At 51.6% G+C, this 21,102-nt stretch overlaps 1 protein-coding gene across 1 annotated transcript in view; it reads left to right on the forward strand.

The window, feature by feature from the left end:
- Positions 1-21,102, forward strand: part of MED15 (mediator complex subunit 15) — an 87,897-nt gene that overhangs the window by 50,362 nt on the left and 16,433 nt on the right. Inside the window, exons 7-8 of the mRNA XM_036759931.1 lie at positions 682-993; positions 1,432-1,581. Of these exons, the coding sequence (XP_036615826.1) occupies positions 682-993; positions 1,432-1,581 (462 nt within the window). The remainder of the gene's footprint in view (positions 1-681; positions 994-1,431; positions 1,582-21,102) is intronic.

Below are 21,102 nucleotides of genomic sequence, written 5' to 3' on the forward strand. Positions count from 1 at the left end.
CAGAGGGGCAGCCAGCTGGTCTGGGTCCCGAGTGTGGGCCATGACTGCAGCAGAGTGGACATCTTTGCAAACAGCATCCGCTCCCATTGTGGTTACAAAGAGAACTCAGGACAGCTCTTTAACCTAGAGCGGGCAGTCATTGTCTCCACTTTTCAGATTAGGAAACTGAGTCAGAGAGATTGGGGCTTAGGTTGTAAATGACCTGTCTGGGGGTTTGAGCCGGCTCTTCTGCTTGGCCCTCACTGCCTCAGTTATACCTGGTCTGTGACTACACAGACTGGAACACTAACAGAGGCTTCTGGAGCCAGACTGGGAGGTCTGCGCCACCTTCTAGATCCTCTAGACCCTGCCTAGAGTTACGGCAGCACAGTACTTTTGTGCTAACTTCGATGTTTTATTATTTTTAAGAGTTCTGTTGATCCCTTTTTTTGTTACATGAAGGTCCTCACCCCTCTCTCCTTGAGCCCCACCAGGTTAGCCCCGCCCCTTCCCCCCCACGGTGACCACGGATTCCGTCAGCTGTTCCTACATGATAAGTAACTCGGCCTCATCGCCCTTGGTAACATCGTTCCCCTGGACCCCGGGGCTCTCTTGGAGCAGCTGGAGCTCGGTGGTGCCTGGCTGGGCTCATGGCTCTCCCCTGCAGCTAACCAGGACACATGCCTGTTTTTTGGCTTTCAGCAGCAGCAGCTGCGAATTGCCCAGCTCCAGCTCCAGCAGCAGCAGCAGGCCATGCAGCCCCAGCAGCCGCCCCAGCAGCCACCGTCTCAGGCGCCGCCGACCTCCCAAGCCATGCAGCAGCAGCTCCAGCAGCTGCACCACCATCCGCCGCCGCCGCAGACGCAGGTACCGCCGCCCCAGCAGCAGCAGGCGGCTCAGAACCAGCAGCCCCAGCTCCCGCCTCAGGCGCAGCCAGCGCAGCCTCTGGTCCCTCCAGCCCAGTCGCTCTCCGGGCAGATGATGCTTACCCCACAGCAGCTCAAAGTGATGCAGGTAAGGCTGTGAGGGGACGAGGGGAGCTGAGACCCCCTTGTAGGCTCGTTTAGTATTGGGTTGGGATGAGACTGTTCTGGACACTTCTTAGAGATGAGATGAGGGCTGCCTGGAGGGGCTTCAGGGGTGCTGGGAGCCCCCAGGTCTCATCAGCTTTTCTGTTCACTTTTCTCAGTAAGGAGCATCCCCAGTTTTACAGAAAGAGAAATGGAGGTGCGGGGAATGTAAGCAGCTTGCCCATGTTCCTCAACTCCCGACAGAGCCTAGGTCCCAGGGGCCAGCCCAGTCCTGGCACCCTGAGCCCTTGGGCCATCACAGGATCAAAGCCCAGGGCTTCCCTCCTGACCTTTTCTGGTGCCCGAGGTCGTGTTTTGTGCACGATGCATTCTCAGGCCGAGGTGACCTACAGGCCAGCACTTCCTCACTTTCTCCCTCAAGGTCCGAGCCCAGATGGTCGTGCAGCAGCAGCAGCAGCAGCAGCAGCAGCAGCAGCAGCAGCAGCAGCAGGTGGCTGCGGCCCAGGCAGCCCAAGTCGCTCAGATGGCCGCCGCTGCAGCGGCAGCTGCCGCCGCCGCCGCAGGGGGACAGGTAAGGGAAGGCGGGTGCGTGGAGTCAGGCCTCAGGGAGCTTTCTTCCGCAGGAGACTGGACTTGTTGCATTGGAGTTCCATTGGGTTCCATTGGAGGCAGCATGCTTCTTGCATGTCTGTCCTGAGGAGTGGGGACTCTGGGATGTACGTCAGTGATGCTGGTCTGCATCTAGCAGAGGAGAACATGGGCATGTCACACCTTCTCCTTCTGCCTCTGGCTTTCTTCTCTCGTCTTTCTGCCCCGCCTGTGAGATTGTGAGATTTTGGGGTCATGAAGGACCATCCCGAGAAATAGCAGAGGGGATGAAGCACCAGAGAGGCGACAGGCGCCTGTGCCTCCGTCCTGAGTGTCCCTTCTCCCTCACCTCACAACACCCTCCATCTTCCCCTCATCTCCCCCTTTCTTCTGAAGTGTGCAGCAAGCTTTGAGGGGCTGGCAGGGTGAAGGCCTGAGTGGGGCCTCCTTACTCTCCTTCTCCTGTGGTGAGGCCTGTTCCTCAGATGGGTTCAAGGCCGTAGTCACAAGCTCTGGGCCTTTTAGAGAGGACTAGAGGCCAGTTCGGCGGGGCTGAGGCCAGGGTGCCTCGCTGCTGGAAGGCTCCACTCAGGAAATCCACAGACTTGAGCCCCGGCCCCCTCGTCTGCTCAGCCCATGGGGCAAGGTTGGGATGAGACTGGCCCTAAGAGGCTTCTCATCCTTCCATCTCCTTGCATTCAGACTCTGAGGAGTTGGGGTGTGGTTGGATCACTAGCATGGGACATGGCAAGGCGATTCCTCGATGTGGATTCTATCAGGGACCATGATCCTCTGTACGTGAGACAGCCCCAGGGGTGCTTCATCTTCCAGGCTACTGTGGGAGGGCCCTGAGAGCTGGTGACTGATCTTTCATTCCTTCAGTTCATCCCCTCACTTAGGAAGCACTCACTGTGCACGGTATTTGGAAGTATCAAACTGGAAATATGTGCAGAAGAGACCTTGGGCAAGTTCCTTCCCCACGTGAGCCTGTTCCCTCTTCCGCAGTGTGAGGTCATTAGTCTCTAGCTGGTGTCTGAAGCGCCTTTCAGCCCAGGCTGATTCTGAACTTTTGAAGGGTTCATCCATTCTTCCTGTTTGGGGAAATTGCCAAAACCCTGGGTCAGTTACCTGAATCTGTTTGCTGGGGCCAGTGATGGGGCAGGGAGCCCATGACCAACCAGGGGATCTGGAGGGTCCAAGACCCTGTTCTTGTGGGCATAGCTGGGCAGGGCGCCCAGGTTGGCCTCCATAAAATCCCTTGGAATCAGGTTGGCTTTATGGATGGGCTGTGTCCCAGATTCAGCTGAGCAGTGTGGCCATCACAAGGCAGAGCCTGGCTCTCCCTCACGGCCTTTCTACAGTTAATTCTCATGCAAGCCATCCAACACAAGCTGTTGAGAGGAGCCTGCTGTCGTGTTCATGCTGCCCCTGGCCCTTGGTGGGGGCTGGAAGCAGCCACAGCAGCAACATTGGCGGGGCGGGGTGGGGGTCCCCAGGGGTCCCAGCTTCAGGCAGGATTCTCCTGACATCTTTGGACTCAGCCATCCTTTTGTGTCTTCATGCAAGGCAGGGCTCTCCCTGGCCCCCCAGCTCTGCCCACAGTGGGCCCTCTTCTCTTCCCACCTTCCTTCCTTCCCTGCCTTTTTTTCCTCCACTGCCCTCCAAAGTAGCCATTGCTCACCTCAGGGTCTGGTCTGAGTCGGCCTGTCAGCGTTGGGAGCGCTGTACTGGGCGTGCATCCATCCAAAATGAAAACCAGAGAGAGGAAAGTGTGGCCACCCTGGTGTGGACAGTGACCCCCTGCTCCCCCCCCCCCAGGGGAGCCTTCGTGTGTACCCTTCATTGTTTAGACAAACAGCCGGACTGGCTGGCTCCTTGGGCTCTTTGCGTGGGAGCTTGGTGGCCTTTCCTGGGAGGGAGCTTTTGGCTTGTGACCTCAGTGAACTTTGGTGGGGGGGGGTCCCTGTTCCCTGGCTGAGTATGTCTGACTCTAAGCCTCCTCAGAACACTGTGGAGGAGGAAGAGAAGGACGGCCACAGGGCTGGTTTGCTGGTGGCCCTGCCACGGCCAGGGGAGTCTGGGTGCTCTCTTCTTTCCTTGGCCACCCTCCCTGGAGGGGGCCTATGCAGGGTCTCTCCCCTCAGGACTCGGGGGCAGGGCAGTTGCAGTGCTTGAGTTGGTAAGGCTTTCTGAAGGTTTCTGTCAACAGGTAAATCCTGTTCCTGGCCAGGCCAGGCTCAAGGTGAGCTTCCCTGGTGCGTGGCGTTCCCTTTGAGATCTTCTGTTAAGCGGCTTTGCGTCAGAGGGCTGCACCAGCTCCTGGAGCCATCCCAAGCCACCAGAAGCTTAAATAGGGTTTGCAGGGGGGCAGGAATACTTTGTCTGGAAGCCCAAGCTGGAGCCACGGAGAATTGGATGCTTATGTGGTAGGGCCCTCACTGCTCCCTTAGTGAAGTTGGCAGGCTGCGTCAGCAGGTCCCTTTGTGGCCACGGGACAGGCCATCCATACGCGTTGTGATGTGGCTCGAGAGGAGCCACCTTCCTCTGGTTAAGTGGCCCCCTTTCCAGAGTTTGAGCTCCCATGGGTGTGACCCCCAGCTTACCAGCTGCCTGTTGTAGCTGAGGACTGGGGGCAGGGACGGGGCATAGAGGGAGGGCAGATGGGCCTCCAGAGGCTTGGTGGTGTGTCAGTATCTGCTTGTTGTTGGAGCCGTGCTCCCCACGTGGCAATGGGGCGGCCCAGAAGCTCCAGCAGGTCCCTGGACATTGACTCTGCCCCTTCCCTGGGTCCATGAGAGCAGCTCCCTGGAGCAAGGGCCAGCAGGCATGGTTGGTCTGGCAAGTTTGTGGCAGCTGTAGCCAGAGCTGGACCCACGTTGGCTTTCCCAGTGGGGAAGGGCCTCTTTCTTAGCACAGAGACCAAGGCAGCGTGTGATGGCCTGCAGAGCCTCCATCTGATCTTCGGCAAATTGGGGAGAAGAATCCTTGTGGCACCTTCCTCACAGGGATGTCATGAAGCCAGCATTGGGGGATTGGGCAGCCCCGGAGCAAGGGGCATGGGCGGTGTTCTGCTGAGATTCCAAGAGGATCAGTGACCCCCTGTTCAGGTGCCCCTCCGCATGAAGCTCTTTTAGTCCATTGCTTACATAGTCTAATTACAAAGAATTCCTCTTGTTGCCAGAGAACACTCTCTGCTGGGCCGCACGTCATCAGCCCAGTTAGTCTGCCTTATTTTAGGTATAATGCTAGAGGAGAGAGGGCTGGCCTAGGGGTGGGGAGACCCTGCTTTCTGGCCTTGCCCACCGGGACCTTGTCTGTCTAGTCCAGTTCTAACTCTCGAGGTCCTGAGTACTGAGCCATCCTTTCCGGTTCCTCTCTCAAACCATGAGGGGACAAAAGTGCCTTCTTCCCATCCCGGTCTCTGATGGCTACTTGGAGGCTTAGTTGTTGGCATCTAAGTGTGTGACTCCTTCTGTCGTCAGAGGTGGCTTGTTTCTGTTCCCCTGGGCACAAGGTGGAGCCTGAGGCGTGAGCAGTATGCTGGAGCGTCCCAGCCTGGCTCTGGGGTCCGGACAGTCCCACTTCTTGTCCTGGGCCTCATGCCAGTGGCTTTTTCTTTTGAAATCCTGCTTCTGCCCCTCTTGCTGCCCAGAATGAAGGCCAGAGAGCTCACCCTGGACTGATGGGATGTCTGCTCGTGCACTCTGCTGCTTCCCGCTTCTCTTTGTCACTCGTGCTCTGTCCTTACTGGGCTTAGTTAATCTTAACAGTTGTCAAGCACACCATCTTCTCCCTGTCTAGAGAGGGGCTGCCTGCCTCCCTCCCTCCCCTTTCACCTGCTCCTTCCCTGGAATGTGGCTGAGCAGACCCTGGGAGAGTGAGTGCCTGACTCCAGGTGACAACAGAGGACTCTGACAGTGCGCGCGCGCGCACACACACACGCACATGCACATTTTTGTCAGGCTTACATGAGTCTGAAATGACTTTTAAAAAACTTTGTTTAAAAACTCTAGCAGACCCCAAGTGCCTGCCCCTCTCTATCCTCCTCCCATGCTGGGAGGAACCCAAAGCCCTTGAAACGACCCTTCGGGGGCCTCTCCTTTGGACCCTTTTCCGCCATATCTAGGGGAAGGGGAGGAAAGATGAGATTTTTCATAGAACCTGTTTGTGAGCTCAGTCCTTTGGAGCAGAGCCAAGGGAGGGGATGTGCTTAGTCAGAGCTGCCTCTGGGTTCTGGAGGTGGTCGCTGCAGCAGGGGAAGCCACCTTCTGAAATCTTCCTCAAGGAGCTGAATTTACCAGCTCCCTTGCCACGTTGCCGGCAGGGCCATCCAGGGCCTCAGCTGAGGCCTGAGTCCCTCATCTCCTTCTCTTCTCTTTGGCCTTGGACAGACCCCTCCCGCTCTCTGAGCCTCAGCCTCTTGTAAAAGTAGCAGGTTGGACTCGATGACTCCTAAGGTCCTTTCAAGCCCTGTGCTCTTATTTTTTGCATATGTACTTCCCAAGATTTGTTTCAAACTCAAGATGTTTGGAATTTTAAAAAAGGAAACTGAAAGAGAAGGAGCCCAACTTTCCCCAAAGAAAGCTTTTTTTCTATGCTGCCGAATCTCCTTATCAGTTGCTTCAGGACCTTGAAGCTCCCGGAGAGGCCTCTCATCTCTCCAGCTGCCTGGGGCTGCCAAGGCCAAGGCCTGCTGCCCGTCAATCTGCCCAAAGCTTGCTGGCATTCCCTTCCCAGAGCCTGCATGTGCTTCTCTCTGTCTTGCCCAGAGCCTCTCTCCATTTCCTGTTTCGCAATTACTTTTATCTGTTGTCCCTCTGTCCTGAAAGATGATGGCTGCAGCCATGCCCCGAGGTGGGATGCAGATAAAACCACAGTTCCCGCCTGCCACTTCTGAGTCCTCCATATCACCTGTCACCTTTCCTGTGGGTGGACAGCCAGTGCCACAGGTATTTATGGAGTTATTACCAGGCTGCTCTGGAGGACAGCAGGCATTGAAGCTGGGGGGTGTCAGTCAGTGGTTTAGAGAGTAAAGGGCCAACTTGAATGGGAGAACCAAGTCAAAGGGACCTCCTCACTTCTGGGGGAAGGCTCCCCCCCAACCCTGTTAGGAATCACACACTCTCCATGTGATCCAGAAGAAGCCCTCAGCTTTCTAGGATTCCAGATGAAGCCTTCTCTGTGCTCTGAGCATCCCTCAGTCACGTCAGGGCCATGTGTGCCTCATACCACATGGTCTGTACGGACTGTGCTGGGACGGGAAGCTCTGAGCAGACATTTAAGTGAGCTATGAAACCTGATGAACAAAATGGATGTTGGTTTTTATACATGTTTATTTTCTTGTTGAAACAAATTCAAGTGTTAATGTCTGTGCCCTGGAGTCCCCCTGGAGGACTCTGTGAGGGGCACTCAGCCTCCTCATCCACAATGTGGCACGGTTGGTATGAGCTGGGGAGGCAGGTGAGCCAGCGCACTGGGCGGCGGCTGCCCTGGCAGCTAGAGGCTGGGGCTGAATCTGCTTAGATCGGAGTCAGCTGCTGCGTTTCTGTTTGGGGTGAGTTGCGTCTGAGTACAGGGTGGAGGCCATTGATGGGGAAAAGCCTTGCCAGAGATGCTTGAGGTGCGGCAGAGGGGATTGGGGCTGTGGAGAGTCCAGCAGCCAGCACCTCCCGGAGCTAACAGGCTGTGTCCCAGAAGAGGGATTGGCCTTGTTCTGCCTCCAGAGGGGCAGCTAGGACTGACGGATAGGGCCAGACTGCAGAGAGGCCATCATTGTAGGAATAGGCTGTATCTGACGGTAGATGGGGAGGCCTCCCTTGAGGTCTTCAGGCAGAGACTAGGCAATTGTTGCCTATGCCGAGGGGCCAATTCTTGGTTAGGTTTAGGTTGGATTAGGGGCCTTGGAGGTTCCTTCCAATACTCACCACTCTGTCAGCCAGAGGACCACAGAGTGCAGGGAAGGACTGGGAGAAGAGGTGGAGAAGACTCCCCTCCCAGACTGTCCCCAGCAACAGCACAGGCATGTTAACTAGAACCTAGTCCAGATCCCCAGGATGTCAGAGCTCTGCAGCACTTTGTCAAAAGGGTGGGAGAAAAAGACCGGGGCACATACTGTAGCTGGGAGACATGAGGGGGAACTTTCCTCTGTCTCTCCCTCTTTCCCCTTCTCCCTCCCTCCTTTTCTTCCTGCCTACCAACCTACAACATAACAGTGTTCAGCAGGATAGCGCCGTAAGCAAGAGCTCTTTGCTCTGAAACATGGATTTGGTCAGTTCACACTCACACCCACACCCGCACAGGCACTCCTACACACACACACACACACACACACACACACACACACACACACACACACACGCACTCCTACACATACACCCACACACACCCACACACACAGGCACTCCTACACATACACCCACACACACACACAGGCACTCCTACACATACATACACACACACACACACACACACACACACACACACACACACAGGCACTCCTACACATACACCCACACACACACACACCCACCCACACACACACACACACACACTCCTGCCCTGAAATTCATTTCTTCATGTCCCAAATAATTCTATCTTCCAAATCTCCTTCTCTTTCTCCTAGATTTCCTCCTTTAAAAGTTTTCCTGTATGCCCCGTGTTATTTTTTAAAAATTAAACAAGCTAGCAAAACTCTTTTCTCTTCCAGTGTTATCACCATGGAAGGACACATTGTCCTCCCCTATCCCTTATTTACATTCAGCTCAAATTTTTGGAAGGCCTCTTGTGTGCCAGGTGCTCTGCTAGGCTCAGAGGGGTACAGAGATAAAGATAAAAATGTCTCAGCCCTTGGGGAGTTTCCATTTTACTCCAGAAACAATGATGTATAAGAAGTAAATCAAAGTAATTTGGGAGGGAGCACTGATAGAGTGATTGGGGAAAAGCCTCCTTTTGTAAGGGGTGGGGGGTGGGCACTGAGCCTTGCAGGAAGCCTCCATTACCAGAGAAGCTGGGGGAGGGTGTTCCAGGTGGAGGAACTAACTGTCTCTTAGGCACGGTGGTGAGACACAGCCTGTTTTGTGTGGGACAGGTTAGCTGAGTGTGAAGTGCTATGAATTCAGCCAGAAAAGCTGGGCCAAATTGTTATCTGCTTCAGATACCAAGAGAGAAATGGCCTTTAGTTCGAGGGGTATGGTGGGAGGGAAATGCGGCATTTCCTGAGCAGAGAGTGGCACAGGCGGATCTGTCTTTTAGGGTCTTAGGAGAGAGACCGAGAGGGAGGTAAGAGGTAAAGTCGTTTTGAGCTCTACTGGTGGTTCTGAGAAGGGAGAAAAAAGGCCAGACGCCTTGAAGTGATGTCGTGGAGGTGGGATGGAAAAGCCAGGCAACATATTGAGGGTGGGGAGATGATGGAGAAAGAAAGGTCTGGGGATGGCTCTGAAGCAGCAGGTCTGGGGTATTAAAAGGAGGGAAGGAGGAAGAGGAGTACTTTGAAGATTAAAGGTAACAGGTTGTATCCTGGACATGTTGAATTGGAGATGCCTCTGAGGCTTCTCAGTGGAGGCTTTTGGTGTTGCTGAGCAAAGAGAGTCCAGGGCTTAGCATGAAGGTTTGGAAGTCATTGATGTTGAAGGGTTTAGGGAACCCACAGGAGCTGATAATTGCTCTGAGAAGAAAGAGGGCTTGGCACAGAGCCTGTGATCGCACCAGGTGAGGACTCTACCAAGAAGACTGCCGAGAAAGCTCTCAGCGAGGAGGAGGAAAGCCAAGGGTGGTGGCATGAAGACTCAGGGAGAAGAGAGCATCTGGGAGAAGAAGGCTGTTCAGAAAGGCTGAGGACTGAGAAAAACCGTTGGCTTAAACAGTGATCAGTGACCTTGAAGAGAGCCAGCTCAGTGTGGTGATGGGGCTGAAGCCAGGTGTGAGCATGAGGAGGTGGTCATGCCTGCTGACAGCTTTTTCTCTGAGGGTGGTTTTGGAAGTGAACAGAGAGAGAGGGCTAGCTAGTGAGGATGATCGGTCAATGAGAGACACCCAGGAATCTTAAGTATCAAGTAGAAAGTGTCGTGACCAGGAATAATCCCTTCCTTTTCCAAAGGAAGGAAGTAGAGGACCAGGCAGGACAAACCAATGTATCCAAGGTGGCCAGGCTGGAAGTGGCCAAGCTGGGAATCAGATCTGCACCTCCCAATTCAAACCTCCAGGCTCTTTTCTGCTCTCTCTCCTTCTCCTGGTATATTGTCCTGTCATTTAGCTGAGTGGCTCTGAGGCCCATGGGAGACATGGTAGGAATTTGGAGATCTCTGGGAGCAGAGCCACTGGAGGAAGGAACAATCTGTTGCTACATTTTATCACCATGATTAGAAGATCATAGAATTAGGGACTTTAATGAATGATTTTTGAAGCCCAGAGGAGAAATGAAGAGGAGAAAATAAATAGTGGTTTGCATTTAATCTAAGTGACTTGTTCAGGATCACCCAGAAAATAAGTAACAGCTGAGATAGGAACCTAAGGCGCGAGGGCCTGGGCCCTTTCCATGGCACCATATGGAGACTGTGAGTGGCACTGTTGTCACAGGCATCACTAATCCAGAGAAGGCAGCTTGGCCTAGCCTGTTTCATGAAGACCTTGTGCCGATGCACATTGGAAGGGAGAGGGATTTAAGCATCTAGAGTTTTGGGCATTAGATGAGGATTGAGAGAAAAATGCCCTCTATGTCTCCCTTATGCCAGGAATCCATGAAGGTCCATATACACTTTCCCACCAGTCACCTTTGTGTCTGCTCTCTGTGATACCAGGGATGGCCTGCCCTGTGATCTTTCCATCTTGATAGGCCCGTTCCACAAGGCGTCAGTGCTCCGTGAAGCCTTCCCAAGCCTCCCATTTCCCTCAAGCCGGAAGGAGGGAGCCCTCTTGCTTGTGACATTCTTCTTCTAATTTATGCTTTCCAGACTCTTACTCTGCTGTCACTGAGTTTTTAGGAGAATAATGTGCACACAATGCAGCAAAGATATCCTCTGTGAAAGGGCAAAAGCAGCTGGAGCTTGCATTGGACTCACCACATTGTACACGGACTCGGAGGGGCAGAGTGCAGGACAACGCACTGCTTCTGAGGAAGAATTCCCACTCTGTAGAGTGAGATCCCCCTCCAAGGTTCTCTTTATGCTGTGGCATGTGAAAGAAGCCTCTCACGTGTCTGTCAGAATCATACAGGACTCCTTCAGAGATTCACAGCACAGTGAACTTCATTCAGCACTCTGCATGTTAATAACGTAAGGTGGAAGTGTGCTTGCCACCTAGAGAGGAGAGCCAGCTTAGTGGCCTAATTGGGGAGAATTCCTTCTCAAGGTTCTTCACATGCTCATGTTTTCAGATGACACTGCATCGATGCATCAGGCTCTAAGACGTGGTAGAGCCTCTTGAATGACATCTAAATCATTCCAGAATTTGGCGTGACACATGGGAAAAACCAAGTGGAAAACAAGCATCTGCTCTTTAGGCCACTCCAAGTGAAATCTCATCGGGAAGCAACAAGAAAACATAGAAACATTCCATTTTAAAAGTAATTCACAGTATGAGCTGCAGGGATCCTTCTGTGCCGTTTAGAGGCCTCATTTCTATTTTAATTTGACACCCCTGGTCTAGAGACAGCAAGATACAGTTGGCTGGGCCGACCCTGGGCAGAACTTCGTGTCGGTCCATTTACTGTGAGCAGGCACCACAAAAGGATACTGAGTCCAATCAGAAGAGTAGAGTAGTCTACATTCATTGCCTTTGGGAAATGGCTTGCAGTTTTCCCATAAACAAAGGCCTGTCTTTTTAAGCACCAGGATTCTGATAATGATGGAGTACTAGAAGTTGGTCAGTAGTGGACACCAAAGAAAACTGAAAGCTAGGCAGGCAGGAACCAGCTGTAACGGTGTACAGGAGACAGGCTGGAAGAGCTGTGTGAGGCCTGTTGTCACAGGCATTGCTAATCCAGGAAGAAGGTAGGTTGGTCCAACAGCTGGATAGCTCCTATCCTCCACGGGTGGCTGGCCTGGCGGTCATGGGCAGAACTGCCGGCCTGCATCCTGCCCTGTTGCTGGGGTTGCCCATTGTAGTGGGCCAGAGATCCAGAAGAGCAACAGTTCCCTGGTAGGGTTCATGCTGAACCTAGGGCCTCACAGTGGGTGCTTTATCCACAGTAGTTGGGGAGGGCTGGAGCCATGTTGGCTGTCAGTGTCACAGAAGGGATTCTTGTTCAAGCATGGATTGTAATAGGTGCTTTTAGTGGGTCCTCAAGCAGATTCATGTTCAGCCTAGTAGACCTGGGTTGGCATCCTCACGATTCCCAGGGTCTGGAAATGAATGACCTATAGCTTTAGGGATTTGGGTGAATTCAGTAAAACTGTGATGTACAAAACATGAGCTGAGGGATCAGCCCTCAAAGCTTCAGAATGCAAGTCTAGAACAGACTTGTTCATACATGGAAGAGCTGCCTTCTATGGCAAGGAAGGAACATGGGGTGTTCTGGGAAGAGCATTGGCATTCAAGCCTACCTGATAGCCTGGGTGCTAGCCTTGGCTCTCCTATGAGGCTGTGGTCTCAGATTAAATTGCTCCTCTCCCTAGGGCACTTGGATCCCTGCGTAGGCTTTGCTGCTAATCTCCAGGATGGTGGGAATGCCATTGAACCTCCTTCCCGCTGTGGACCTTTCTTCCTTTTTGAGATGTGTCCCCTGCCAGTTCATCATGCAGTCCCATCATACCCTGCCCCCAGCCACCCAAGGAGCTGTGAAGCTGACTGAGGTCAGCCAGGCTCCAGAAGACTTTTCCCTGTGCTTCCGGTGCTGCCCTGGCCCTTCTGCCTCCCTGCCCGCCTGCTGTGTCTGGCCTCCCCTTCTTTGTCAGGCTCTGCCCCTGAGTTAAAGCCCAAGTGCGATGCTCTCTCCTTCCCTTTCACAGCTTCCTCTCCACTCTGGTTTTTTTTCACAATAGTCTCACTCATCATTTAATATTAGGGATTTGTAGTTATCTCATTTTGTGTCTTAGCTCTTGCTAGATTTGGCTGCCCCAGCACTGAGCACAGGGGTCCCATTCAGTGTTTTGCTTCTGTAATTATTTGATCAGTGAGAAACTCATCTCCTAACATTTCCCTTTATTTCCGGGCCATTCCAGTTAGAGACTCACCTTCCTCGTGAGTTGCCTGCCTTCTCCAGCCATGGTCTGTGCCATCTCCCCACTTTCTCATTTCTCTCCCTTTCTTCCAGCCTTTACTTGTTGCAATACTTCCCTCTCTTCCTAGTTCAGACTCCCATTCCTTCTTCACCCCCCATGTGAGCCAGACCGTCGTGACCTCTCCTTAGCAAGGACCTCCTCCTTCAGATTTCTCATACCCCTCTGACCTAACCTTTCCTTCACTGACCCTGTTCACTGGTCTATGTATATGTAGAGGATGTCTCCAAAGTCTTAGTGAAATTTTAAGCTTTGTATTAAAGAAGATACCCTCCACTCACGTAATACATAATTAGGAGGCTCATACATTTTCATAGACTCTTTGACCTTCACCTACTACCCAGAAGGCTCAGCTCAGGCTGTCCCCATTTCCTACTAAGTAGCCTACCCACCTCCCTTTTCCTCCAGCACGGGTTGGCCTTTACCAGGTCAGGGGAAAGTGTCTGACTCTCCCCACCACCTCCAAACCCGGTGGGGTTTTGAGATTCAGAAAGCTCCCATTAGATCCTATGAGGAGAAGCAGAAGGCCTTGATATGCTCCCTTAACCACTGAACAAGACCTTAGATCACCTTTCTGCCCCCCAAACTGGCCCCTTGGTTACACTGGGTCCCTTTGGGCTCAATAAAATCCTTTTGGAACTAAGTGGAAAAAAGACACATGATGAACTGTGTCACAGCTCTACACTGCCTTCAGACTTTGGGGACACCTTATACCCACATAATATACTCTGTGTCACAGCTCTGTGCTGTCCTCAGTCTTTGGAGATACCTTACACCCACACAAAACACTCTGTCAGAGCTCTATGCTGCCATCAGACTTTGGGGACACCTTACACTCACCTAATACACTCTGTGTCATAGCTCTACACTGCCCTCAGAGTTTGGGGACACCTTCAATACACTCTGTCATAGCTCTGCGCTGCCCTCAGACTTTAGGGACACCTCACACCCACCTAATACACTCTGTCACAGCTCTGCGCTGCCCTCAGACTTTGGGGACACCTCACATCCACCTAATACACTCTGTCACAGCTCTGCGCTGCCCTCAGACTTTGGGGACACCTCACACCCACCTAATACACTCTGTCACAGCTCTGCGCTGCCCTCAGACTTTGGGGACACCTCACACCCACCTAATACACTCTGTCACAGCTCTGCGCTGCCCTCAGACTTTGGGGACACCTCACACCCACCTAATACACTCTGTCACAGCTCTGCGCTGCCCTCAGACTTTGGGGACACCTCACACCCACCTAATACACTGTCATAGCTCTGCGCTGCCCTCAGACTTTGGGGACACCTCACACCCACCTAATACACTCTGTCACAGCTCTGCGCTGCCCTCAGACTTTGGGGACACCTCACACCCACCTAATACACTCTGTCACAGCTCTGCGCTGCCCTCAGACTTTGGGGACACATCACACCCACCTAATACACTCTGTCACAGCTCTGCGCTGCCCTCAGACTTTGGGGACACCTCACACCCACCTAATACACTCTGTCACAGCTCTGCGCTGCCCTCAGACTTTGGGGACACCTTACACTCACCTAATACACTCTGTGTCATAGCTCTACACTGCCCTCAGAGTTTGGGGACACCTTCAATACACTCTGTCATAGCTCTGCGCTGCCCTCAGACTTTAGGGACACCTCACACCCACCTAATACACTGTCATAGCTCTGCGCTGCCCTCAGACTTTGGGGACACCTCACACCCACCTAATACACTCTGTCACAGCTCTGCGCTGCCCTCAGACTTTGGGGACACCTCACACCCACCTAATACACTCTGTCACAGCTCTGCGCTGCCCTCAGACTTTGGGGACACCTCACACCCACCTAATACACTCTGTCACAGCTCTGCGCTGCCCTCAGACTTTGGGGACACCTCACACCCACCTAATACACTGTCACAGCTCTGCGCTGCCCTCAGACTTTGGGGACACCTCACACCCACCTAATACACTGTCATAGCTCTACACTGCCCTCAGAGTTTGGGGACACCTTCAATACACTCTGTCACAGCTCTGCGCTGCCCTCAGACTTTGGGGACACCTCACACCCACCTAATACACTCTGTCACAGCTCTGCGCTGCCCTCAGACTTTGGGGACACCTCACACCCACCTAATACACTCTGTCACAGCTCTGCGCTGCCCTCAGACTTTGGGGACACCTCACATCCACCTAATACACTCTGTCACAGCTCTGCGCTGCCCTCAGACTTTGGGGACACCTCACACCCACCTAATACACTGTCACAGCTCTGCGCTGCCCTCAGACTTTGGGGACACCTCACACCCACCTAATACACTGTCATAGCTCTGCGCTGCCCTCAGACTTTGGGGACACCTCACACCCACCTAATACACTCTGTCACAGCTCTGCGCTGCCCTCAGACTTTGGGGACACCTCACATCCACCTAATACACTCTGTCACAGCTCTGCGCTGCCCTCAGACTTTGGGGACACCTCACATCCACCTAATACACTCTGTCACAGCTCTGCGCTGCCCTCAGACTTTGGGGACACCTCACATCCACCTAATACACTGTCATAGCTCTGTGCTGCCCTCAGACTTTGGGGACACCTCACATCCACCTAATACACTCTGTCACAGCTCTGCGCTGCCCTCAGACTTTGGGGACACCTCACATCCACCTAATACACTCTGTCACAGCTCTGCGCTGCCCTCAGACTTTGGGGACTCTCTGTACTTATCCTAGCTTTCCCTTTGAACTGTAATCGTCTCGAGGGCAGGTGAAGCATTTGCTTTCATTTTGTAACCCTAGCAGCTAACCCAGAGATTGTAAATGTTCATTGAAAGCAGTTATGTTGCCAAGTTGTTGTTATTTGTCTTTCATTCTCAAAGGGGACCATGCCGTCAAGAAGGTGATGCCATGACTTGAAAGTGAATTGGATTGAAGTGCAAAGTCACCAGCCTCATTCTTTTTTCTGGGTCCAGTGGCCAGATACAGGTCAGGAAGACAGGAGATGGCCCCAGATACAGTGGGAGGCCTTGGCCAAGGTCTTTCCCAGGTCTCAGTTTGTCTGAGGCAACACCCATTCAGTGATGGCTTGGTAAAAATCAGGTAAAGAATGGCCTTTTACCTAGTCAGAAAAAAAAAAAGCCAATCTAGGAGGGGAAGACCTTCAGGATTTCTGGCCAAAATAGCCATCAGAATCCATACAGTGACCTAGTGAGGCTTGGGCTGGGACCCATTGTTGGCCAGTCAATGAGAGTGGAGTGATTTGGGTTTGTAAAAAAGAAATCTAGATATCAAAATTTAGCAAAATATCTTGCTAAATCCAATCCAATGCACTTTTCCAAGTGCCGAGAAACAAAAGACTGGCTGCCTGCCCACCCCCTGCTGCCCTGCCTTGGACAAGGAAGCGAGTCTGCCGAGAAGCCACTCTGTGAGGGAGGCTCTGCAGCTGTCGGCCTCCCCATTGGACTGTTGGCACCGTGGGAGTGAAGGGAGCCAAAGTGACCTGCCTGTAGTCCATCAGTGCTGCATGCCCACTGACCATTCTTTTCGTTTCAAACCCTGGTTAAAACTGGACCCAAATCTCTTTTAAAACAATTTTTTTTTTGAGAGGAGAAGGCAGGGCAATTGGGGTTAAGTGACTTGCCCAAGGTCACACAGCTAGTAAGTGTGTCAAGTGTCTGAAAGTGGATTTGAACTCAGGTCTTCCTGACTCCAGGGCCGGTGCTCTACTCACTGCCCCACCTAGCTGCTCCCTAAAACAATTTTCAATTCAGAGAGACTTTGGGGGAAGGAACCTGGCACAGACTGGATGTGGGCACTTTCTTGTGGATTAATGAAGCTCTGATACCTGCTGTGTGACCCCTAGACAAATCACCCTCTCTGTGCCTGGGGATCACAGCCCATTCTTGTGCTGCTGCGTCCTGAGGTGATAGTCAGGGCAGTGCTTTGTGACCCTTCTACTCCATCACTGATGCACAGGGTGTGGAAGAGACTTGCCTGTCTTCCCCAAGCACAGGCCAAGAAAGATCGGATGTTGGAGATGAAACAAAGGCCAGACAGGTGGAGGTCCAGTGGCTGGAGGCAGGAGGGGGCCTCTGTGGCTGCTCACTACGTGTTCTTGCCTCCTCCTAGGGCTTTAGTGCTTGGATGAAGGCCCCATGTGTTCTCCTTGCCTAAGATGGCCTTTCTCCTCCACCCACTAGCACTTAGGGTTACTGAGGGATTCCTTCCTCACAGTAGCCCTGTGAGCTAGGTGTGTCAAGAACTGGTCCACTCCCCTGCCGAGGAGGACACAGAGGTCAGGAGGGCCCTCAGCTTAAAGGTGGAGGAGCCATGCCTCCTTGTTCTCCTCTTTCCTACCTTGCAACAGTGACTGCTTTGTCATGTACTGAGACTCTGGGTAGGCCAGGCTAAGCACACCAGCATGGGGCAGCACACCATAGTTGGAACAAGGAAGGCCTAGATGTGGATCTTGACCCTTCTCCTCTGCCTCCTCCCATCTTTTGGCTGCATGCCCTGTGGTTTGTAGGGTCAGCTTTCAGTCGGTTCTGCTCCGGCTCTGCCCTTGTTCACCTTCACCTTGAGTTAGGCAGGCAGGAAGCTTTTATTAAGCTTCTACCGGGGCTGGTCACAGTGCTAAGCAGCCAGGTCCTTCCCTTCCCTGACCCTCCCATATCCTCATGCGTAAAGTGAGGGGATGTCTTTGCCTCTCATCATCCATCAGTTTCCTGGGCAGCTGCACATCTTGTCTCCCACATTGCTTGAGGCTGCAGGACAGGTGCCCATCAGGGTCCCCAGAGACGCTGTCTGTGACAAAGAAAGCATGAGTCTTGTCCCAAACCCAGAAGGCCAGCAGCTGCTGCAAGGTTGCCACCCAAAATGCGCACTGTTTGTGCTTCGTCAATAAGGGGCATTCCAGCGATGAGAAGTAGAGTCCTCCGAGGCTCCAGCAGTTCATTCTCCTCCTCTTTTTGAAATGTCTGTGCTGATCTCGTTTTCACATCGCCTTCATTTGCCAGTAAATAATATTAATAATAGCTGGTATTCATGGAGCACTGACCATCGCTGCACAGCCGATAGTTTCCCTTTATGGCTTCTTTCTATTTTCCTTGTCGCATTTACTGTGCATATTGTCCTTCTGGGGTTGCTTCTGTGGCTCAGCAGCATGTCGGGTCAACGTCTCCCATTCCTCCGTGAAGAAATAGAGCCAGTGCAGCTTTTAGAGCTGATCTGTAGCTCTGTATGTTTTAACTGTCTGATTGAGTTGTGAAAACCCTGCAAAAAGGCACTTTGGGGCTATAGGAGGAGAGGAGAGAAAATTAGGCTAGAAAACATCAGACAACTGATTTCTAAAAGGCCGCATATGTGTGGGTCCTATGTGCCTGAGTGTGTGAGACTGTATGTGTCTTTGTGGGTGATTGTGTGTGTGTTGTGGCATGAGTGGTGTGGGGGGCTATGCGTGAGTGGGTATGTACGTGTGTGTGTATGGGGGCCCCGTGTATGAGACTGAGTGTGTGCATTGGGGTGTGTATATCTGGACCATTTCCCTTTCTCCTTCCCCGATCTCACACTCATTTGACATGTATGTATAAAATGACATATTTGGGTGTATGCGTATATAGAGATACAGACATATAAAACCGTACCAGGCATAGTTCTGTTTATCAGCTCTTTCTCTGGAGGTGTGGATAGCATCTTCTGAGAGAAATGATAGCTCCTTTGTAGTTGATTGGAGTATTGATAATACTCAAAATAACTTAGTCATTCCCAGCCGTTCTTCGTACAGCGTTGCCGTTACTGTATACAGCGTTCTCTTGGTTCTGCTCATTCCACTCTCCCTTATTTCACACGAGTCTTCCGTGTTTTTCTAAGATTGCTGAATTCACCATTTCTTATAGCCTAGCAGTATTCCATCATGATCACATACCACAACCCATCCCCCCCTTGATGGGCATCCCCTCACTTTCCAGTTCTTTGCCACCACAAAGAGAGCTGCTGCAAACATTTTAGAAAATAGCGGTTCTTTTGCTTTTTTCTTGATCACCTTGGGAAGCAGACCTATAGTGGCATTGCCGGGTCTGAGACTATCCCCAGCCGATTGTGCCTGGATTTGGTTTGTACGTAGTTGTTTGCATGTCGTCTCCCCTGTTGGACTCCGGAGAACAGAGAACATCTTCTTCCTTCCCTTGTGTCCTCATTGTTTCACGTAGGGCCTGAAAGAAGAAAAGGAGGGGGGACATTTTCCCAAAAAATCAGTGAACAAATTGAAGAAAACCAGACATTAATACATTGTTCCATGCTCGTGAACCTCCCACTTCTGCACAGCAGGTGGAGGGCAGGGAAAAGACATCTTCTTATCTGTCTTCACTGGGGCCGACCTTGTTCTTTAGGAAACTAATGGAAAACGATACCCCCAGCAAAGCTGTCAGCTATAAAACAAACCCATTAAGATGAATAGACCTATAAAATAGTAACAAAATCTCGGAGACAGTAGTAGAAAAGGAAGGTTCCACTTAAAATGAATACAAAATGCGTGAAATATTGGGAATTCAGTCTACTAAAACACACCTATTATTTGTATAGGTTCAGTAAGAAAGTCCTCCTCAGAGAAATAAAAGGCAGTTTAGCTGGAGAAGTGTTCAGTGCTCATGGCTGGGTCTTGCCAATACCATAGAAATGATAGTACTACCAAAGTTAATTTACAGACTTAATACTCTGCCATTCACTCTATTGAAGGGATACCTGACATCAGTAGAGACGAAATAATACTCATTGATTTGGAGAGGAACAAAGAAAATGATGATGAAAGGTACAAGTGAAGAGGAATCGCTTTTCAGGCCTCGAGCTGTATTATAAAGCAGAAATCAGAACCATGTGGTACTGGTTAATAAATTGAAAAAGAGATCAGTGAAAGAGAGTAGACAGGGAAGAATCAGCAGTGATTGAACAGTAAACCAGTGTTTGGTAAAACTCACAACATAAATTAACTAAAGTGAACTCCCTCCTAACAAGTTCTGGGAATATCGGAGAGTAGTCTGTTAGGCATGAAACCCACTTCTAATGCCGTGTGACTGACAATGACCTGTATCTTAAAGATTTCACCACCCAGAGTCAGAAGAGAAGCTGATGCTACTTTTCACAGGTATTCATAGGGGGCTTATTCTGAAAGAAAGGTGAGAAGCAATTTATGAGACTGCAGAGCTTTTCAGAATCACAGTTGACAAATCTAATGTCATTGGGGGGTGGCTCTTTTAAAGTGTATTCCCAGGAATTAGAGCTTTAGCGTTTGTTGAATTCAGTAGTGTTGGCTGGTGAGGAAGGTGGGTTACCCTTGTTGTGCTCGGCCACAGAAAGCAGAACTAGACTCGGGAGGCAGTGTGAGCTGACCAGAAGGTCTGGGATGACCAGCAGGGAAGGAGGGTCTTTAGGGAGGTCTTTTGGGTTCGGGCATGAATTGGACAAAATCCTGGGGTTCCAGGAGAGCATTGGAGTGAGTCAAACATGGAGCCTTTCGAGCCTGGGCCTGGATGTTCAGACCCCAGGCAGCTCTTGGCTGTGGTCCTTCCATAGCCTCTGTGTCGTTGCCAGTACTTTTAATCAGGGTTGGATTAGAGGATCTGGTAAGCTCTACGCAGCGTGGTTTAATGAAGAGGGCAATGAACTTGGGATCAAAATCTAGGGTTCAAATCCTTATGCTCACACTTGCCAGATAGGGTCAAATCATGCTCCTCTGGGGCTCATTTTTCTCCTTTCTGAAACAGGGATCACAGGAAGTGTGTAAGCTGCCTCAGAAAGGTTTCTGGAGGCTGGTATTTTGTAATCCCTTAAATCAAATCGAGGCAGGAACTCATCTCAGTGGTTGGCATCATGTGGGTGAGGTTTGTCTGATGAGAAACACAGGACCAGAGGCAGGCGGGATGGCTCAGCTTCGGTGGGCTTTGGCCAGGTTCAGTGTCCCTGTAATATTTGTCTTGGGTGTGTGCATTGACATAGTTGGCAAATGGGAGGAAAGCTTGAGTAGAGGAATTGAGGTTAAGGGAATATTCTCTGTGATTTTCATAAACAAAAATATTTGACAAAATATTTTCTAGATTGTTATGGCCAAAAAATGTTATCACTTTGTGGCCAGCTTTAGGTAGCAGATGGGCAAGAGTCTCAGAAGATATTCAGACCATCCCAGACTCATTCACATGTAGGAGTTACAGACAGGTAGTGTCTGCAGAGATGCTACCAGATCCTGTAGTCCAACCCTGATTAAAAGGACCGGCAAGGACACAGAGGCTACGGAAGGACCACAGCC

This window comes from Trichosurus vulpecula, chromosome 1, assembly GCF_011100635.1.
Source record: "Trichosurus vulpecula isolate mTriVul1 chromosome 1, mTriVul1.pri, whole genome shotgun sequence".
Classification (NCBI taxonomy): Eukaryota; Metazoa; Chordata; class Mammalia; order Diprotodontia; family Phalangeridae; genus Trichosurus; species Trichosurus vulpecula.